The sequence below is a fragment of the Balaenoptera ricei genome, chromosome X (assembly GCF_028023285.1).
Source record: "Balaenoptera ricei isolate mBalRic1 chromosome X, mBalRic1.hap2, whole genome shotgun sequence".
NCBI classification, from domain to species: Eukaryota; Metazoa; Chordata; class Mammalia; order Artiodactyla; family Balaenopteridae; genus Balaenoptera; species Balaenoptera ricei.
Genome location: NC_082660.1, coordinates 37,686,835 through 37,707,317, shown reverse-complemented (window position 1 = coordinate 37,707,317; position 20,483 = coordinate 37,686,835). Strand labels below are relative to the sequence as shown.

The 20,483-nt window shown below is 38.4% G+C and overlaps 1 protein-coding gene across 4 annotated transcripts in view; it reads left to right on the top strand.

Moving 5' to 3' along the window:
• The first annotated feature begins 261 nt into the window (after positions 1-261).
• The window catches only part of MED14 (mediator complex subunit 14), a 73,363-nt gene continuing 53,141 nt past the window's right edge, over positions 262-20,483 (top strand). For all 4 annotated transcript variants that reach the window (XM_059910190.1, XM_059910188.1, XM_059910187.1 and 1 more), the window contains exons 1-10: positions 262-929; positions 5,616-5,642; positions 9,233-9,338; positions 14,177-14,350; positions 15,007-15,136; positions 15,611-15,739; positions 16,055-16,162; positions 16,693-16,825; positions 17,585-17,735; positions 18,177-18,288. In XM_059910190.1, coding sequence (XP_059766173.1) covers positions 715-929; positions 5,616-5,642; positions 9,233-9,338; positions 14,177-14,350; positions 15,007-15,136; positions 15,611-15,739; positions 16,055-16,162; positions 16,693-16,825; positions 17,585-17,735; positions 18,177-18,288 — 1,285 coding nt within the window. In that variant the 5' untranslated portion in view covers positions 262-714. The remainder of the gene's footprint in view (positions 930-5,615; positions 5,643-9,232; positions 9,339-14,176; positions 14,351-15,006; positions 15,137-15,610; positions 15,740-16,054; positions 16,163-16,692; positions 16,826-17,584; positions 17,736-18,176; positions 18,289-20,483) is intronic.

Sequence of the window (20,483 nt, the reverse complement as noted above, 5' to 3'; positions counted from 1 at the left end):
CAGCCGCAACAATTTCTTTGCGAGTCCAGAACCATAAGTCACAAACATCTGGGACAGGGTGGCCTCCCGGTCGTGTTGCACCCACCAGGGGAGCGTTGATCAACACCTCAGCGCAACTTGGAGCCTTTTAAATCCCGGAGGGCGGAGAGGGCAAGGGCGGGGCAACTGCTGACGTTCGCGGTGAGGACAGTAGCCCTGCCCTCACACTCACTTCCGTGGCCGCGCGGCCCCCGCTTCCGCTTTTCCCGCCAGCGCGCCGGCCCAGCCCCACTCCCACGCGCCCCCCAGCGTCCGAGCGCCCGACAGCCGGGAGAAAAGGCACAGGTTGCTGTCGGAAGTCCCCCCTTGGCTCCCTTTCCGTTCTGCCTAACAACTTCCGCTTTGGGCCGTCAACATGGACGCTGCGGCAGCCTGGCAGAGCGCACTCTGATCAGTTGCGGGGGCGCAGCTTCTCTGCGGCGCCCGCCCCGCTTCCCCGCCCTCCCCCTCCCCCCGCCCCTTGCTCCAGTCCCTGGAGCCGGCGGGCTTGTCGCTACATGGGGGCGGGCCTCCGCGGCCAGCGCACGGCTTCCTGTTCAGAGGCGGCCTGGCGGTAGTAGGCGGCGGTGGCGGCGACTCCGCCCGCGCCTACTTCGGCGCGGTGATCGAGCGCCCGGGAGGGAGGTTCGAGGGCCGCATCTTGTGCCGTTGCGCCAAGCCCGGCCCTGCGCCGCCATGGCCCCAGTGCAGCTGGAGAACCACCAGCTGGTCCCGACCGGAGGCGGCGGCGGGGGCAGCGGTGGCCCGGCGTCAGCCCCGGCGCCTCCTCCTCCGGGAGCCGCCGTGGCGGCGGCCGCTGCGGCGGCGGCTAGCCCTGGCTACCGGCTAAGCACCCTCATCGAATTTCTGCTGCACCGGGCCTACTCGGAGCTCATGGTGTTGACTGACCTGTAAGTGCCGCGAAATCCACGCCTGCTCCCCAGCGCCCCCCTTCCCGCCCAGCCGGCTGAGAGGTTCGCACCTCCTTCTCCCCAAAAGGCTGCTGCTTTCTCCTCTTTGCTGGGCTGCTTAGTCTAGAATTTTTGAACTCTTGGGGCCCAGCGGAGGTGGAGGAGAAGCTTTGCATTTGGGATCTTTCTGGAGATGAAGCAGCCGAGACTTGTGAATTATGCACGTTGTTAGACTTTCCCTGAAAAGCCAGTCTTTGGAATTTTTGCTCGATTTGCCAGCTGAACCCTATTGATTTCTTGGTTGGAAGCTTTCTAGCCCAGACCCCAAGATTACGGTTTAGGAATACATACTATTCGAGCTTAAAAAAAAAAAAAAAAATCCCAAAGATGAGAAATTGTTTTACAGCTTCTTACGGTACATTTTAAATGTAGGTTGTAATTACTTCTGACAAAGTTTGAACTCAGGAGATGTATTGTGTATAAAATAATGCAAAATTTTGGATTCCAAGCTTGTTTGTTTTTCTGGAACGTTTGAGACTGAAGTCTTCACGCATAGTGTAAGATTTTTTTGTAACTAGCCTGCTGTTATTGTCTCTTGGGGTATGAACGGAGTTTATAAATCACCAAGTTACCGGGTGAAATGCCTTGGGACATGATTAGGGTGTTAATCTCTTCAGAATAGGATCAGAATACACTGTAAAGATTTTCAGGTGTGTGAAGAAAAGAAACTAAAATTTAGGGGTATATATACTTGAATTACTGTTTTACATTTTTAAATTCATGTTCAGAAAAAGTAAGAATTACTAATTTTCATCTAGATTCGTTTTTATCTTTTATCTATTGGTAGGCTCCAGATCAGTGTATTCAGCTGAAATACATGAGTATGTAGGTATTAGGCTGTGCAGTGTCACAGTAATTTGTTGCTAGAGACTGTTAAAATATTTTTTTGCAGATGACTTAAAGAATTAGAATAGGCTCCACTTACTCCTGTAAAACATCATTCTGAGAATTTTGATACATTGTACTTTACAGAAAGAAGCCTCCCCCGCCCCCCCCCCCCCCCCCGCGCCCGTGTAATGAGAAACTTAAATAGCTGTCATGATTAGGGATTATTGTGGTAATGTACTTCTCTGCACCATTAGTTGTTGGATTTCATAAGAATTTGAGTATCCATGAGAAAATATCATGCACCCGTCCTATGTAGAGCTATGGGAAACTGTTGAAAACTGCCGCTATCGGTGGTTGTGTAATTTGTATATTTTGTTTCTCCATGGGGCATTTGTAGCAATTCTTTGAATTGTGTTGCTGTTACTGTTTTAGGACTTAGTACGAAAAGAGAAACATTTATTTTATTGCTGTAGAATAAGTATACAGTTTTATACTTCATCCTGCACCCTTTATATGTTGATGATTCCCGTACTTATTTCTCCAGCACAGGCGTCTCCACTGAGCTGCAGACTATATCCAGGTGCCTACGTTTAAGTACTTAATGGGCATTTCAGTGGACCAAGTCCAGAACCAAACTCCTGATTCCATTCGATCCCCCCAAAACTTTCCTATCTCACTAAATAGTATCTCCATTCTTCCTTTTGATGCTTAGGGCAGAAATTTTGGAGTACTTCTTGGCTCCTCTTTCTTCCAATCCCACACAGTACATTAGCAGGTCTTGTCATCTCTGACTTCAGAATCTGACCACTTTTCAACGTTTCCATCAAGTGTTAATCGTTTGCTAGTGTTACTGCAGTAGTCTGCTAACTGGGGCCTCTGCTGGTACCCTTGCCCCTCTACGGTTTTTCCTCCATAAAATAGCCAGGATGATCCTTTTTTTTTTTTTTTTTTTTAATCGTACTTTTTTTTTTTAAAGGGAACGCTATTTATTTATTTATTTTTATTTTTTTGGCTGTGTTGGGTCTTGGTTTCTGTGCGAGGGCTTTCTCTAGTTGTGGCGAGCGGGGGCCACTCTTCATCGCGGTGCGCGGGCCTCTCTTGTTGCGGAGCACAAGCTCCAGACGCGCAGGCTCAGTAGTTGTGGCTCACGGGCCTAGCTGCTCCGCGGCATGTGGGATCTTCCCAGACCAGGGCTCGAACCCGTGTCCCCTGCATTAGCAGGCAGATTCTCAACCACTGCACCACCAGGGAAGCCCCAGGATGATCCTTTTAAAACTTATTTGCTCACAACTTTCCCGTGGTTCCCCATCTCACTTAGAGTAAAAACTTTTTATAGTCACCTGTATAGAGAGTGACCATAAAATTTATGGTCCAAGTCAGGACACTTTTGAGTATGAAAGGTGGTGCTATTAATAACAATGGCAGAAGGACAGGCATAAACCGGGACTATCTTGAGCAAACCAAGACTGTGGTCTACCTTTAAGATCCTACATGATGTGTCTTCTCTCCCTTACCTCTTTAACTTCATTTCTAATACTCTCCTTGCTTCTTCTGTTTCAGCCACGCTATTCTTATTGATCTTTCTTGATAGGGTCAGGCACACTCCACCTTAGAGCCTTTGCTCTTCCCCCAGAAATCTGTGTGGCTTGCTTTCATGTTTCCTTTAGGTCTTTGTTCAGATGTAACTTATCAGAAAGACTTTTTGGTGATCACCCATGAGAAGTACTCTGCCCCTTCAATCTATCCTTCTTACTCACTGCTTTGTTTTTCTACAGCACTTATTTTTTGTTGTCTGTCTCCTCCTCACTGGAAGTTCAATGAGGACAGGGATTTTGAGTTGTTTGCTACCTTCCCCAGGGCTGAGAACAATAACTGTTCTAAGTCAGGGCACCTGTCATTGTAGACATGGCGAATTTAAGGAGAAAATTCACTGTTGCTTTTGATACATAGGTATATAAAATAACTTTTTTCTGTTTTGATTTGTGGTAACCAAAATTGGTTTAGGAATATACCTTGGAAGTTCCTAAATCATGTATTTTTCCTTGTTCCAGGTAAAAACTGCCAGGATTAATGTATTAATATAAAACCAGTGTTCAAGGTATACTTTGAGCCTTATTTCTGCCACATTTGATGCTTGTCTGTGGACTATTGAAAGCAAAAAAGGTGGTTTGTTTTTGGCCCCAGATTTCTATTTTTTTTCCTTTTGCTTGTTCATTTCCTCCCCCGACTCATGTAATACATGCTTTCATCTTAGAGTTTACATTCTGCTGTGATTTTTTAGAGACTTAGGTTCTTCCTTTTAAAAACCTCTTTTAATTAAAATCAAAAAATGTTAGGATCTCAGTCATGTAAACTTGTCTTAAAACGCTTTGGTGTAAACAAGGTTTCTGTGACTTCTTCCAAAGATTTGCCCTTTGGGGTTGGTTTTTTCCCCAAGTGGTGGCTTTGTCATCCATAAAGGAATTTTAAATAGATTAGGAGGAATTGGGGGGGGGGGAAGGGATGTAGGCAGCAAAGCCTATCCTTTGTCCCTGAAATGACACCACCTCTGGCAAGAGATGATCCTTTTAGGGTCTCTGGGGGGGGGGGGGCGGCTAGAACAATGATTCCTATTCTTTCTACCCCCGAAGGCTCTACTCTTCTGTTTTTCTCCCTCTCTCACATACAAGCATCCATGGTTCTCATTCCCTCCCTCTCTTGAGGACAGGGGAGTCTTCTCAAGGAGTGTTTTCCGGATCTTTCACAGGTATAGGAACTTCCCAGTAGCTGCTTTTACTTGCAGTCTTATAATAAGGCCTTAATTTTTGCTTCATCCTCTGATCTGCTGGACTCTCTAGCTCCTACCTAGTTTCTTGTATCTCTTGGATCATAACTTGAGCTTCCATCCCATTGTCTACCCGAAGAATTGTAGGTAACTCTAAGTCAGAGCTCATTTTAATAGTTTCCCTTCCTTGTACCTCGAATCTCTGGCAGTGATTTTAGTTTTTCTGCACCTGTGGCATGTCGGTGGGGAAGAGGGTCTAAGCGGCTCAGTGCGTATTCTTCAAGAGCCTATTAGATGTAGGGGAGGCTTTAGAGTTCAGGCTGTTGAATCTTGGATCATAGGATAGAGGTTTACAGAATGTGGTGATTCAGGAAGCAAATCAGGACCTTTCTAAGCATCGGTGGATGTGAGAGTGTTAAATGGTATAATTTCAGGGGAAATGGTGACATTGGTTGCTGGCTTTTGTACTGGAGAACTACCAAAAAAGAGATCAAAATCTCACTGGAACTGTTTAAAAGTAATCATTTGCATCTAACCAAGCAACATCATAATTACTGTACATCCCTTGGCTGACGCTGGCCCTTTTGTGTGCCTAGCTTCCAGTTTTGCCCACCGTAACAAAACATGGAGGGATTAGTGCTTGGAAGCAAGGTTCCATTGAATATGGGGAGGCTGGCAACTAAGTAGTACCTTGCATCCATGATCATTTTGGTCTTAAAAGAATATTTTCTCTGACTCTCTATGATTTAGTGTGCTAAGGTAAGACTTGGTCTTTTTAAATGTTTGAGGGTCATGCAGTATCTTTTGAAGCACTTTGAATGGAGAGAAATGTTCCTTTGTTAGTTTTTCCTTTGTAGCTATATTGCCGGAAACTCATAAAATAAAAAAGAGTAGGGAGCCCCACAAGCCTGTAGTGTCTATTTATCCAGTTTTTCTGAAATACTAAGGTATTTAATAAGTCAAAGTAAAGACCATTACCATATTTTGATGAAGGTGTGCGTGTATTTAGTCAGTTTCTTTTTTTTTCTTCTTAGACTGCCAAGGAAATCTGATGTGGAAAGGTGAGTATGAAAAAAACCTTAAATCTGTGTCTGTGTTGATATATCTATGAGTATGTGTGTGTGTGTGTGTGTGTGAGTGAGAGAGAAAGTGGCGGGGGGCGGGGAGGTATGTGTAGGTATGGGTGGTAGAGTTGTGGACCGGGAACCTAGGCGCAGAGAGCCTAGGGTGACTTCACACCATTTGTTTAAGGAGCCCTGGGAAATATAATTTCCTCATCCTTGACAATTCTTGGTATGAGGCCAGCTCTGGACCTTCTCTTCTAGAAATCTTTATTGAATCACTGACCAGGTCAAGTGCCTGAGGGGGTAGGAAGATGTAGAAAATACAGAACTAAATGGAGAAAGCTGAGGAAGAGACTGACTTTAGAAAGCTTGCTGCTAATTTATCATTTGCTGCAATGATGCTGTTAGATATCTGTGGAGAGTGGACATTTGTCTACTGCTATTGCTGTTTTATAGTTAAGAGAATTTTGATTCAGTTGGAGTTTGGGGCTTAAGACATTACTAAACGCTAGTATGTTTCCATAGTCCAAAGGAACAAGATAAATTAAGGTTTCAAAGAAATCAGGTGATGGAGATTTAAACTGGGGCTACAGTATAGGCTACTTGACTCTATCTTTGGAACTACTTATGCTCTTTGGTTGATCTTTTTTTTAAATACCTAGTCACTAGGGCGGATTTTAGCATTTATTAGTGACTACGCTCCACTCCCTACCCCCAATGACCTTTCTGAGAGAATTAGACATAGATCGAAAAGATAGAAGTGGAAGAGACAATTGAAGCATACCTGTATTATGGTTTGGCTGGACCGTTTTAAAGGAAGGAAATGAAAATCAGGATTTGAACAAAAATAAACAAATGGGACCTAATGAAACTTAAAAGCTTTTGCACAGCAAAGGAAACCATAAACAAGACGAAAAGACAACCCTCAGAATGGGAGAAAATATTTGCAAATGAAGCACCTGGCAAAGGATTAATCTCCAAAATTTACAAGCAGCTCATGCAGCTCAATATCAGAAAAACAAACAACCCAGTCAAAAAACGGGCAGAAGACCTAAAGAGACATTTCTCCAAAGAAGATATACAGATTGCCAACAAACACATGAAAGAATGCTCAACATCATTAAATCATTAGAGAAATGCAAATCAAAACTACAATGAGGTATCACCTCACACCAGTCAGAATGGCCATCATCAAAAAATCTAAAAACAATTAATGCTGGAGAGGGTGTGGAGAAAAGGGAACCCTCTTGCACTGTTGTTGGGAATATAAATTGATACAACCACTATGGAGAACAGTATGGAGGTTCCTTAAAAAACTAAAAATAGAACTACCACACGACCCAGCAATCCCACTACTGGGCATATACCCTGAGAAAGCCATAATTCAAAAAGAGTCATGTACCACAATGTTCATTGCAGCTCTATTTACAATAGCCTGGACATGGAAGCAACCTAAGTGTCCATGGACAGATGAATGGATAAAGAAGATGTGGTACATATATACAATGGAATATTACTCAGCCATAAAAAGAAACGAAATGGAGTTATTTGTAGTGAGGTGGATGGACCTAGAGTCTGTCATACAGAGTGAAGTAAGTCAGGAAGAGAAAAACAAATACCATATGCTAACACATATATATGGAATCTAAAAAAAAAAAAAAAAAAAGGTTCTGAAGGACCTAGGGGCAGGACAGGAATAAAGACACAGACTTAGAGAATGGACTTGAGGACAAGGGGAGGGAGAAGGTTAAGCTGGGATGAAGTGAGAGAGTGACATGGACATATATACACTACCAAATGTAAAATAGATAGCTAGTGGGAAGCAGCCGCATAGCACAGGGACATCACCTCGGTGCTTTGTGACCATCTGGAGGGATGGGATAGGGAGGGTGGGAGATGCAAAAGGGAAGAGATATGGGGATATATGTATATATATAGCTGGTTCACTTTGTTATAAAGCAGAAACTAACACACCATTGTAAAGCAATTATACTCCAATAAAGATGTTAAAAAAATATATTTGACACCAGCCAAAAATAAATAAATAAATAAAATACCCACAATGCATTCATTTGGGAAAAAACAAAAAAAAAGAAAATCAGGATTTGTTCTGTCCACTCCGGGGTAGGAAGGGACACTGGGCCTTGGAAAACCAACTCATGCTGCCTATCACTTGAGACAGCGTGGTGTCAAGAAAAAACCATATTAAAAAAGTTTACAAAGGGGGATGTCTCCTTTCCAGTAGAGAAGCTCCTCTGGCAACGGAATTAGTAATATACAAATACGTTTACTCTGTGAGAGAAGAGACCTCACATCCTCTGTAAGCCGTTGCTGAGTTAGAATGACAGCACTGAGACTCTTGGCCCTGAGGTGACTGCCAGATCTTAGTGTACATTTAACATTTCTGCTGTGTTCCAGTCTTGCCTGTGATGCGCTCTGCTTGTTTTATCTCTAAGGATCCTTCACAGACCCTGGCAAAGAGTCATAATTGTATCAGTGTCCTTGATTCTTCTCTTTCTATTACCAATAATCATTTTGCAGGCTGAACCTTAAGGAAGTCTTTCAGGTTGTTTGTGGGCTGCGTATGCTCTCAATAGGAGCTAGACTCTGTGGTCTTCAGTTAGGATTATGCTTCAGCAGAAACTTTCATTTTGGTGCACTGCATCATGGTATTGCTGTTGGTGGGATACAGAGGTGTGGGTTGGATCTACAGGTCAGTGAACAGCTGTAACAAGATTAATATGTCAGAGTCCACTTGGAGGGAGGTTGGTGTCTTGCTGGGGCCTGTCATCAGTCCTGGCCTGTCGAATATTTTTTTGTGCGTCGTTAAGGTAAACCATGAAAGGTATGATTATCAGTTTTGTAGCTGCCATGAAGTTGAGAGGTCTAGCTAACACGCTGATTGACAACGTAAAGCTTTTAAGCCTTTATGAGGAGATGATAAAAATACTGATGAGTATGGGGAGAAAAAGCATTGTAGTGGGTGTAGCATAAAAATAGATATGGACAGACCTTCTAGCTTTTATTTTTAGTACTTTGTTATTGAAATTAGTTTGGTAAAGAGTTGCATAGTTAAGCTCTTTATTCAATTTTATAAACCATGCTCTTGCAAGATGGGAAATGGGCCCTTGCCTTTGTAGAAATAATACAGTGTCAAGTTTTGATAAAGAGCTGTTTCACTTTCTTTCTGTTACCAGAAAGGTTACTAATTCATAATTTCAACTTCAAACCATAATTTGGTCCCTTTGTGACCCAGTTAACTTCTATATAATAATTTTATATTTGTGAATTTAGTATATTTTAGTAAACAACTTTTATTGCAGTATAAAATTAATTTGAAAATGTGATTCATTGCTTAAGCATTCTATTGGAGATGTTACTCTGAGGTAGAAAATGAAGTATATGCAGGTGATACACAAAATGTGACAATAATTCATATTTAGATAAATATTTTAGGTGGTTCATTTCATTGTAATGGTTGTAAACAAAGACTGATTCATATTTTAGCTCAGATAAAATAAATTGTGAAATACTCCTTCAAATTTGTTGGTTCATTAAGAGTTGTTTTGTTTTGTTTTATTTTAAAGGAAAATAGAAATAGTGCAGTTTGCTAGCCGGACACGCCAACTCTTTGTTCGATTATTAGCTTTAGTAAAATGGGCTAATAATGCTGGCAAAGTGGAAAAATGTGCGGTGAGTTAAACTTTTGACTTTATTTTATATAAAATAACTTTTTTTGGAATGTTAACTTGTAATAGGCATAGTTTCTAATTTTAGCTCTAACTTATATCTGCTGATATGTTTTGGGATACATTACTTATGTGAGTAATCATTATTTCTGTATGATAATGTATAATATATATCTGTAGAAACTTAGTATTTGTTTATGGACACCTAATCAGAAAAAAGAGTAGGCCATATCTGGAGATGTCATTACGCTAGAAGACGTTAAATATGAGACTGGACCTAAAGGGGGAAAATGGTTAGCTTACATTCGTATGCTTCCTTCGAGTTTGCAGAGTATTCCCTAAATTTGCCTATTGATTTCTTGACAGCCCTTTGAGAATGGCAGAGTCAGTATTCTCTTCTTATTTTACAGGTGAGGAAATAAGGTTCCTGGAAGTTAAATGGCTTTTTCAAGGCCACAGAGCTGATGATAGCACTTATCTGTCCCTTCGTTTATTCATCTGTTCATTCTCCAACCCTTTATTGCACACAGGGCATAAGGCATGGTGGATGGAGACTTGAATAAGGCATAGTCCCTGCCCTCAGGAAGCTCATGGTCTTTTGACTGTTGAGTCATTCTTTTGAATTCATAGGCGTGACCTGTAGTGAAGTGTACCAAAGATTCTAAAATATGCACCCCCCTACCCCCCACAAAAGTTTTAAGCTATGTTCAAGAAATGTTAAGGAGGAGAAACATCAGTAGGGATCTTGTGTTAGCCTGTTGAGCTCATAACTTGGGGAGGATGATATGATGTTAACAGACGAGACACAAAATGAGGAGAATGGAGTTCATATTGGAAAGGGTAGAGTAATTATAATAAAATGAATAAAATCTTAAAATAGTGAGAGCACCCTGACAAGCTAAGTTGAAATATTTTTATAGTAACTTTACATTTGCAAATCTATTGGGGTTTGCATATTCCATAATATTTCCCTTTAGAAAGAAATCTCCAACACAGTGTGTTTCTGCATATGATTTTCTGACATCTCCCCTCAATTTTAGCCCAGTGCATTTGCTATCCTCAGTTTCACTAGGTTCCCTTATCATTAGAAAGAAAGCTTATGTGAAAATTGCTAAAGTGAAAGGAAAAAAGAGGTTTGAAGGAGCTGAGAATTTAAAATTCTAGAATAATATATTTTTTTGAAAGTTAAAAGAAGACACATTTCTAGCCACAGATCTTTTGTCTCTAGGAGTAAGCTGGTATCATCCTTTTATATAACATTGATCAAAGGGGGAGGATATTTTGTACCATATATTGAATTTTCTTTATGGGGGAAAAAGTCATTTTATTCATGTTGTCATCATTCAAAGGATAGTTTTTATTATAAATATTAATAAACAGGCTTATTCCAAGCTTATTTACCAGAAAGTTTACAATTCATTTCATTGTTTTGCAAATTTGGATACCAGGTCTAATGAATCTATTTTGGCCGAAATGAAGAAGCATGGTATAGTATTTCTGAAAAGCCTAAGGTTTCTTTTCAGTAATTAGTTAATTTGAGGTAATCTTTTCCTAAAGATATTCAGACTTTAAGTGAAGAGTTAAGAATTACTGAAGTATATAAAATCCAAGTATTCAATTTTTCAAATCTAGTTTTAAATCCCTAATTATACCATGGGTATTTAAATTACCTGTTTGATACTACTGAGCTGTATGTCGTTAAAATAATATCAAGCAAAATCCAAAACTCTTGGTTTTGATATTGAGCCATATTGTATTTATCTTTCATTAATTCATAGTATAGTATTTTCCTATTAGTTTTTTGAATTGGCTATTCCAGTAAGTCACATTCTGAATAAAGTCTCATATTGAACTTTATACATAAAGTTTTGGTATTTTTGTTTTGTGAATGTAGATACAGAGATGTGTTTTTGTCAGGGATAAAGTCCATCAGCTGGAGAATTAGAGGATTATTCACGTTTTGACACTTGTGTTCTCAACCTAATGATTATTTAACTAGACTCATTAGAGGTTCTTAATAGATAATGACCTTTAGCCATGCCAGACATATGAAGTGTTTAGTTGAGTGTATAAATACATGGTTTATAGAACTCTAACTAATGGTAAAGCAGTCTGGATAATGTTTTAGCTAAGAAAAAGAAAAAATATCTTTCTCCTCCTTGAGCTTTTTTAAAAGCAATTTTGAGATATAATTCACATACCATACAATCTACCCATTTAAAGTGTACAATTCTGGGAATTCCTTGGTGGTCCAGTGGTTAGGACTGCGCGCTTCCACCGCAGGGGGCACGGGTTCAATCCCTGGTCAGGGAACTAAGATCCCACATGCTGTGCGGTGCAGCCAAAAAAAAAAATAGTAATAATAAAGTGTACAATTCAGTGGTTTTTAGTATATTCACAGATATGTGCAACCATTAGCAGTCAATTTTAGAACATTTTCATCACCTCAAAAAGAAAATCATTACCCTTTAATTGTCACCCCAAGTACCCCCCAGCCCTAAGCAACCTCTGCTGTCTCTCTAAATATGCCTATTCTGAACATTTCATATAAATGGAATCATAATATATGGTCTTTTGTGATTGGCTTCTGTCATTTAGCATGATGTTTTCAAGGGTCACCCATGTTGTACTTGTACTGTACATGTATCAGTACCTCATTTTTATAGCTGAATTGTATGGATCTACTACATTTTGTTTATCCATTCATCAGTTAATGGACTTCTAGGTTGTTTCCAGTTTTTGGCTATTATGAATAATGTTGCTATAAACATTCATATACAAGTTTCTCTGTGGACATGTGTTTTCATTTCTCTTGGGTATATACCTAGGAGTGGAATGGCTGGGTCATACGGTAACTGTATATTTAATAAGCATTTGAGGAACTGCCAGACTGTTTTCCAAAATGGCTATACTATTTTACATTCCCACCAGCAATGTAAGAGGGTTCTAATTGCTCCATGTCAACACTTGTTATTGTCTGACATTTTGATTCTGGCCATCCTGGTAGGTGTGAAGTGGCACTTCGCTGTGTTTTTTGTTTGCATTTCTCTGATGACTAGTGATGTTGAACGTCTTTTCATGTGCTTTTGGCCATTTGTATATTTTCCTTAGAGAAGTGTCTGTTTGGTGCTCAGTTAAATTTTAAAGGAGGTTGGTATTAATCATATCAACAGTTGGTATGTGAGTACTTAAAAATAAAAAAAGAACATGATTATTAGGGACCTATATGGATTCACTAATAAGTAACTCAAAACTAAACTTTTATCTTTATTAATTTGATTTCTAAGTCAAAGAAATATAGCTGGAGCTAGTTTATTTTGAGTTGAGCAAGGTAGTTTAGAGAGTTTCATTAATAACCCACATTTAAGGTGGAATGATGTAGGCTCGATGAACTGTGGCACCCCACTAGGGTTGATGCACATCTTCCTGGACGGAAATCTTTAGTATTCTTTGGCCTAAGCATTTTTACAGTGTCCTGAGTGAATGGAGACTTGGGATGACCGAAATCTGAGTAAAAACCTATACAGAAATTGAGAGAAGCAGGATTCAAATATGTTAAAAATCAGAGTACAGTCATGCTTTAGGTTCAGGGTGGGAAAGGGGACCTTGCTTGATAGAGATTCATGCACAGAAGATCAAGGCCCTTTAGTTAACTTCAAGCTTGCTGTGTGTTAGCAGTGTCGTGGCTGCTGATAAGAAGTTAGTGTTGGTGATGTTAATAGAACTCCATTTTACTAGTCATGGAAGGTAGCACTTCTGCGGGGCTGTGCTGGTCTAACTAAGAGTTAGAAAAAACATTTTTTGGTTCCAGCTCCTCTGATTATTCACTATCTTTGAGCAAGTGTCTAAACCTCAGCCTCAATTTTCTCATCTCTAAGATAATAGTAATTATCTTGTTTTGTCTATTTCCTAGAGTCGTGAAAATCAGATAATAAAATAAGTGTGGGAATACTGAGAAAATGTAGGGCATTGTGTGTGCATGATGTGTTATTAATTCTGGATACCATATTTTAAGTTGATCACTGATAAACTGGAGCATTTCCAGGCAGTGGAATAGAGATGGTGAGTCAGGAATTTGGAATGTTCAGCTTGAAGATAGAGTGGGCTTCCCCTGTTTGAAGGACGTGAAAGACCTTAAGTATTGTTCCAGAAAGGAAGTAGTTTTCAGCTTCATGATGACCTCTACTAGTTTAGGCACACTTGTGAAATGCATTGAGTAGAGAACTGATGGAAAGGATTTCTGTATTGGGCGTGAAGTTGGCCTAGATCTCATAATGGACAGTGTTTACTGTGTGTTTTATATGTTCTAGGCACTGTTCTAAAGATTTCATATACATAAACTCTTAATCCTCGAACAACCTTATGAGGGGAAGGAAATCAGCTCCATTTTATATTGAGAAAACTGAGGCAAAGAGGAATTTAAGCAACTTGCCCAAGGTTATAGGGCTAGTGAGTTGCAGAATTAAAATTGAGACCAAGGCATTCTGGGTCCAGGAGACCATGCTTTTATGTCTCCTTTATTACCAGTCAACTCTAGAAGTCTGTAAGAGAAAAAGCATTTTATTCTATTTATTTTTCCTAACTTGTCATATGTATGTGTAATGTTAAAGATGGAGAAACGAATCGGGAAACCTTTTATTTAAATTGATAGAAAATTACTGGTTTTTAAAAATATTTCTTCTTTCCTCAAATTACTGGAAAATTTTTTGATGAAATATTTTGAAATATGGAAAAGCTATATTAATTCCTCTCAGAGTTTACTTTGGAATCAATAAATGATATTTGACGTGAAAAGTGGCTAGTTTTCAAGGAAGCGTAATACATTTATCCTTTGCTTTGAAGATGATCTCGAGCTTCTTAGATCAGCAAGCCATCCTGTTTGTGGATACTGCTGATCGCCTGGCCTCATTAGCTAGAGATGCTCTGGTCCATGCACGCCTGCCTAGTTTTGCCATCCCATATGCTATTGATGTACTGACTACTGGGTCTTACCCACGGCTGCCAACCTGCATTAGGGTAAGTGCATTCCTACCCCAGCCCACCCCCAAAAGTTGAAGGCTTTGGCATTGGATTCTACAATATTAATAAGTAGCCCAGCCAAAACAAAAAACTGTTCTGTATTTTTAAAATAAATATTTCATGTAGTTTGCTTTTTTCTCTATAATTAAAATTTGGGGGGGGGGTTGAAATAAATTGGAGCCAGAATGTGAGTAGCTATCAAAATGAGTTTATTTATTTATTTATTTATTTAGGTGAGGGTGAACAGAATTATGAAGGTAACTTAACATCTATTTCAGATGTGAAAATACGGCATGCTAGTTGCTTTTTGGAAGTGTTTTTTAAAATTTGTTGTTGTGGTAGTTGTTTACTCACTTGGTGCTGTTGTATTTTATACTTCTAAGAAGTGGTGAAAGTCATCTAGTGACATTAAGTTGGTTTCATAAATAGAACATGAAGAAGATCGTGTTGCATTACCGTCTTAGCTGGGTGACTGGTGGAATCATTGACACTCTAATGCATGATAGTAATGGTCACTGTTATTGGATGTAGACTGCAGAAATGAGTGTTGAGGTTCTCTTGGGTAAAGTAAGAAAATACTGTGTTAGAACAGGCGCAGGTAAAAATTATGTCTCTTTGTACATTATTTTTAGATCACTTAAACTTTTTTGTAGGATAAAATTATTCCTCCAGACCCAATTACCAAAATTGAGAAACAAGCTACACTTCACCAGCTGAACCAGATTCTTAGACATCGGCTTGTAACCACAGATCTTCCTCCTCAGTTAGCAAATCTTACAGTCGGTATGTACCTGAAATACATTTTTAAAGAATTGACTCGTTAGAATATTTTTCAAACAGCTTTTGGGGTTTTATCTTTTAAAATATCCTTATGAAGTCTTGACCTACAATTTTGGTGGTATTTGAATCCGTAACTTGTGCCATATCATTTCCCTTTAGTACCTGGAAATACAATGCTGGTATTTGAAGCTGGGGAGTGGGCAAGATTACCTGGGGCTGGAGGAGAGACTAGGTCCTAGAGTTGAGCCTCAAGAAACTATTGTTCGTGATGTTAGAAGAGTTGCCTTTGGTTTCTTGATGACCTGGAAGCTGGCTACTGTTTATGCAGGAACTGGTGAATTGTCTGAACACTTATGAAAGAATCTTGAGTCTATTTAAAATTTCTCGTGAGCGAAACTGAAAGTTCTAGGTTAGCGGGAAGCTGCTTATTTTCTAGCAAAGTAGACCTTCTTCTTCTTCTTCTTCTTCTTCTAAAAGCAAATGGCCGAGTGAAGTTTCGAGTTGAAGGAGAATTTGAAGCCACCTTGACTGTGATGGGAGATGACCCTGATGTTCCCTGGCGTCTTCTCAAGCTAGAAATTCTAGTTGAGGATAAGGAAACAGGAGGTAAATCATAAATACTGATTTAAATCATATGTATTGATTTAAATGTTTGGTGTTATATTATTGAAACATTCTTGCAGAATAATACATGTGTTTAGCAATTTATCCTGTAACCTGATGCAGATTTTATGATAATCGTAACTGCCTACTGACCACAGAAGTTTCAGTGTTTCTCTAGTATACTCTCTAGTTTTCATAGATAATTTCAGTTCTTTTTTTTAAACTCATCGTTAGTGAGGGTACTCTTCCTTAGTTGGTCTATGACACAATCTGTACACTTTTCTGATTAACCACCTTCTTTTCTCCTGCCAATGGAAGATGGACGAGCCTTGGTTCATAGTATGCAGATCAACTTTATCCATCAGCTGGTACAGTCTAGGCTCTTTGCTGATGAGAAACCTCTTCAGGACATGTACAGCTGCCTGCGTATCCTTCTGAAATTTGAGCCCTGTATTTGTAAAGAATTTGTGTCCCCCAACACACACACAATTTCCATCTGCCCCTAGTCCTGAACTAGAGCAGCTTAAACTCTCCCCGTCACCCTTTTTGGGTGGAGATGGGGGCTGGGGAACTGGCCAGTGTAAAGAATAGTGATATGTCTGTTAAAAACCAAGTTTTTAATTTTACTATTGACTTTGCAGGTAAAAACTTTAAATGATGAGGTAGAAATAGTACTATTTGGAGAGAAAAAATAGTACCATTTGGTCTACCCATATTCTCTAAACTATGATGAATTAAGGGGCAACCTGGACCTTACGTTTTGTTTATATTGGTTCAAAATTAAATACAAAACCTTTTTCTAAAATTATGTCACAAATTCCAACACTTTTTGTATAAGTCATTAGAGAAGTATAATAGCCAACTTTTGGGGAATAGAGCGTTTGTTAAATGAAGTTTGCTTATACTTCATTGGCTGTTGTAGTAATATATTAGATTTGCTTAACAAGATCCATCAGATTCTTTCTGCTTATCACTTCAGTTAGAAGTGCTACATTCCCAAACTCTAATGTTAATCCGAGAGCGGTGGGGAGACCTCGTACAGGTGGAAAGGTATCATGCAGGAAAGTGCCTTTCCCTCTCAGTTTGGAAGTAAGTAAAGTTGATTCTGGTGGGGTCATGCAATAACCGTAAAGACTCTTTTTGTTTCTCTCTTTCTCTCATACATCTGATTTACCATATACCTCTGTGTACCTCTAGCAACATGATTTTGTATGGTAAAGTCCTATGGTATCATATAAACCACATAGGACATCCATAATTGACACCTTTCTTAGAACATGGCATGTTTTAAATATGTAGACGTTTATCTATTTGTACTAAAACTTACTATTCTTAAAGATTAGATTACTCTGGCTTCATGCCAGATTGCTAAAAGCCCATTAGGTTAGATTATCAGGTATCATTTTTTAAAAATCCTTGCTTATCACAGTGTTATCTTTTGAATTGCACCTTTTAAAAACTTTTGGGGGAGTTTTTTGGGGAAAATCAGTATCAGGCTGTTTTACAATCCTCTATTCCCTATTTGAACTTTGCTTGATTCCCATTTTCTGTCAAGGAATCAGAGGTGAATAGACACCACTTAAAGATTGTTTTGGCCTTTTTGTGTGTGTGTGTGCATGTGTTTTACTTTTAAATTCTGTGTCTGTGTTTTTTTTTAAATGTAGTAAATCATATTGTGTTGGATTACAGAATAGCTGTCTTCCCAATATTAATATTCCCTCAACAAACAGTGAGGACCTGCCATGTTCTAGGCTCTGGATAAGGTGCACAATAAACTGTCTCTCTTTTATTCCAGAAGTTAACAGACTGTGTTGGAAAAAATTCTTAATATTTCTTTTTTCTCTTTAGTCAACAGGTTCTTGGGAGAAAAACAGGGACAGCATCTGTTCACAAAGTTACCATTAAAATTGATGAGAATGATGTCTCCAAGCCTTTACAGATTTTTCATGATCCTCCTTTGCCAGCTTCTGATTCCAAATTAGTAGAAAGAGCCATGAAGGTAAAAGAACTCAATATATTTCAACATTGGTTTGATTAAATGAATATAGTAATATAACTTACCATTTATACTTAAACTTTTAGCACAAATCCTTTAAAATACCTAATTGTTCCTAAAACCCTTTATGAAACTTATTTTAAATGAATGTTATGCTTGTACATTTGTTGTGGTTGTTTTAACATCTAATATAATTTTTAAGATGTTCTTTCAAATTCTGTAATTTAGATGCGATCTATAGTTGCCAGAATGTTAACTGTAGCCTTTAAGTTATCAATACCGTTTAAATTTATTTTTTTAATTTTAAGTTTGCTTTCTTTTACTGGTTAACACTTAATCATTGTGATTCTAAAAGGAAGTATCTTGGAGCACAATAATCTACTCTCAGGCTTTTAAAGTAAAAATGTTTAAATTGCACATACAATTCTGTTCTCGTTTATGCAGATCGATCATTTATCCATAGAAAAACTCCTGATTGACAGTGTCCATGCACGAGCTCATCAGAAGCTCCAGGAACTGAAGGCCATTCTTAGAGGCTTCAATGCCAATGAAAATTGTAGGTTATTTTAAATTGGCATTTTTGTCTGTCTTTTGTTTAAATTAGTATCCACTTTCATTTTCTGAAGAGTCTTTCTTAATGATTTTTTTCCTGATATACTGATTTTGTTGTAGAGGCTGTATTTTAATTTGTGATCTACCAAGCTTGTCTTAATTTTCCCCTTACTTTCTTCTTTTTCATTTAGCTTGACCTTATTTTTGAAATGTATGTATATCCTTAAAACTCCTTAAAACTTTTCTTTCCTATTGATATAGAAGCTATTTTAACATTTTAATATGAATCTTCTTTTGTTTTTTCTTCTAAAAGGTTAAGGCAGCTTTGCAAATATTTATAATGTATTTATGAAATAATGCCTGTTTGAATGAAGCAAAATATATCCCTTGTCTTTTTAAAAATGTTTTTGAGTTGTTAATACATTAACAGGGTTCAAAATAAGAAATACAGATATGCACACATAGTGAAAAATCTTCTAATTACCTGGTATATTCAGAGCGTTAGGGGACGGTCAGTCGTTTACAAAGTAAGTGCTTTCATTCTAGGAATATAGTTTCACAGTATCACAATGAGCATATTTACTATTCCTACCCCAGTTGTTTTTGGCTGTGATTACCTGGTGCTCACAGTATTTTTGCAATCTTAATTTTTCTAATTTTAATTATTTCTAATTTTTCAAAATAGTAAAATTCTAAAATATCATTGGGATTGTAGAAAATTGAGATTTATGATCTTTTTTTAAAAAATTAACAGACTTTATTTATTTATTTATTTATTTTAACAGACTTTATTTTTTAAAGCAATTTTAGATTTACAGAAAAATTGATCAGAAAGTACAAAGTGCTCTCCCTCTCCTCTCATCCAAGTTCCCATATTACTAACTCATGTTAGTATGGTACATTTGTTATAATTGATGAACAAATATTGGTATATTATACGTTATTGTTACCTAATGTCCATAGGTTCACTTTCACTCCTTTGTTGTACAATTCTAAGGGTTTTGACCGAAGTTTAATGTCATATACTTGCCAATGTTTATGCATTATATCAATATATGTGACAATTATAATGTCATATCCATCATTGCAATATCATACAGAGTAACTTCACTGCCACAAAATCCCCTGCACTCCTCCTATTTATTGATCTTTTCCTCCCTTGTACCCCTGGCAGCCACTGGTATTTTTACTGTCTCTGTAGATTTGCCTTTTCTTCAGTGTCATGTATCTGGAATCATACAGCATGTAGCCTTTTCAGACTGGCTTCTTTAACAATATGCATTTAAGTTTCCTCTGTGTCCTTTTGTAGCTTGAGAGCTCATTTCCTTTGATCGCTGAATAATATTCCACTGTGTGGATGTACCATAGCCATTTTAGTACTGATAGATGTGTAGTTGTATCTCATTGCATTAATTTGTAATTCCCTAATAACATATGATGTTGAGCACTTTTATTTCATATGCTTATTTGTCAAGAGTTTTAGTCTTGTTTATTGCTGTAACTTGCTTGTATTTCATTTGAATTCTTTTTCATTTAATTGATTTTTTACTCTTTTTTTTCGGCATTTATTTCATCTGTACCTCTTTCCCCCTTAGCTTCTGAAGTTGGACTCTTAATTTATTTACTTCATATTTTATGTATTTAATGATGTAATATATTAAAATATCCATTAGTTTTATTGTGAGACTTTAGCTGACTTTTTTTTTTTTAACATCTTTACTAGAGTATAATTGCTTTACAATGGTGTGTTAGTTTCTGCTTTATAACAAAGTGAATCAGTTATACATATACATATGTTCCCATATCTCTTCCCTCTTGCATCTCCCTCCCTCCCACCCCTCTAGGTGGTCACAAAGCACCGAGCTGATCTCCCTGTGCTATGCGGTTGCTTCCCACTAGCTATCTATTTTACGTTTCGTAGTGAATATATGTCCATGCCACTCTCTCACTTTGTCACAGCTTACCCTTCCCCCTCCCCATATCCTCAAGTCCATTCTCTAGTAGGTCTGTGTCTTTATTCCCATCTTGCCACTAGGTTCTTCATGACCTTTTTTTCTTTTTTTCCTTAGACTCCATATATATGTGTTAGCATACTGTATTTGTTTTTCTCTTGCTGACTTACTTCACTCTGTAGGACAGACTCTAACTCCATCCACCTCACTACAAATAACTCAATTTCGTTTCTTTTTATGGCTGAGT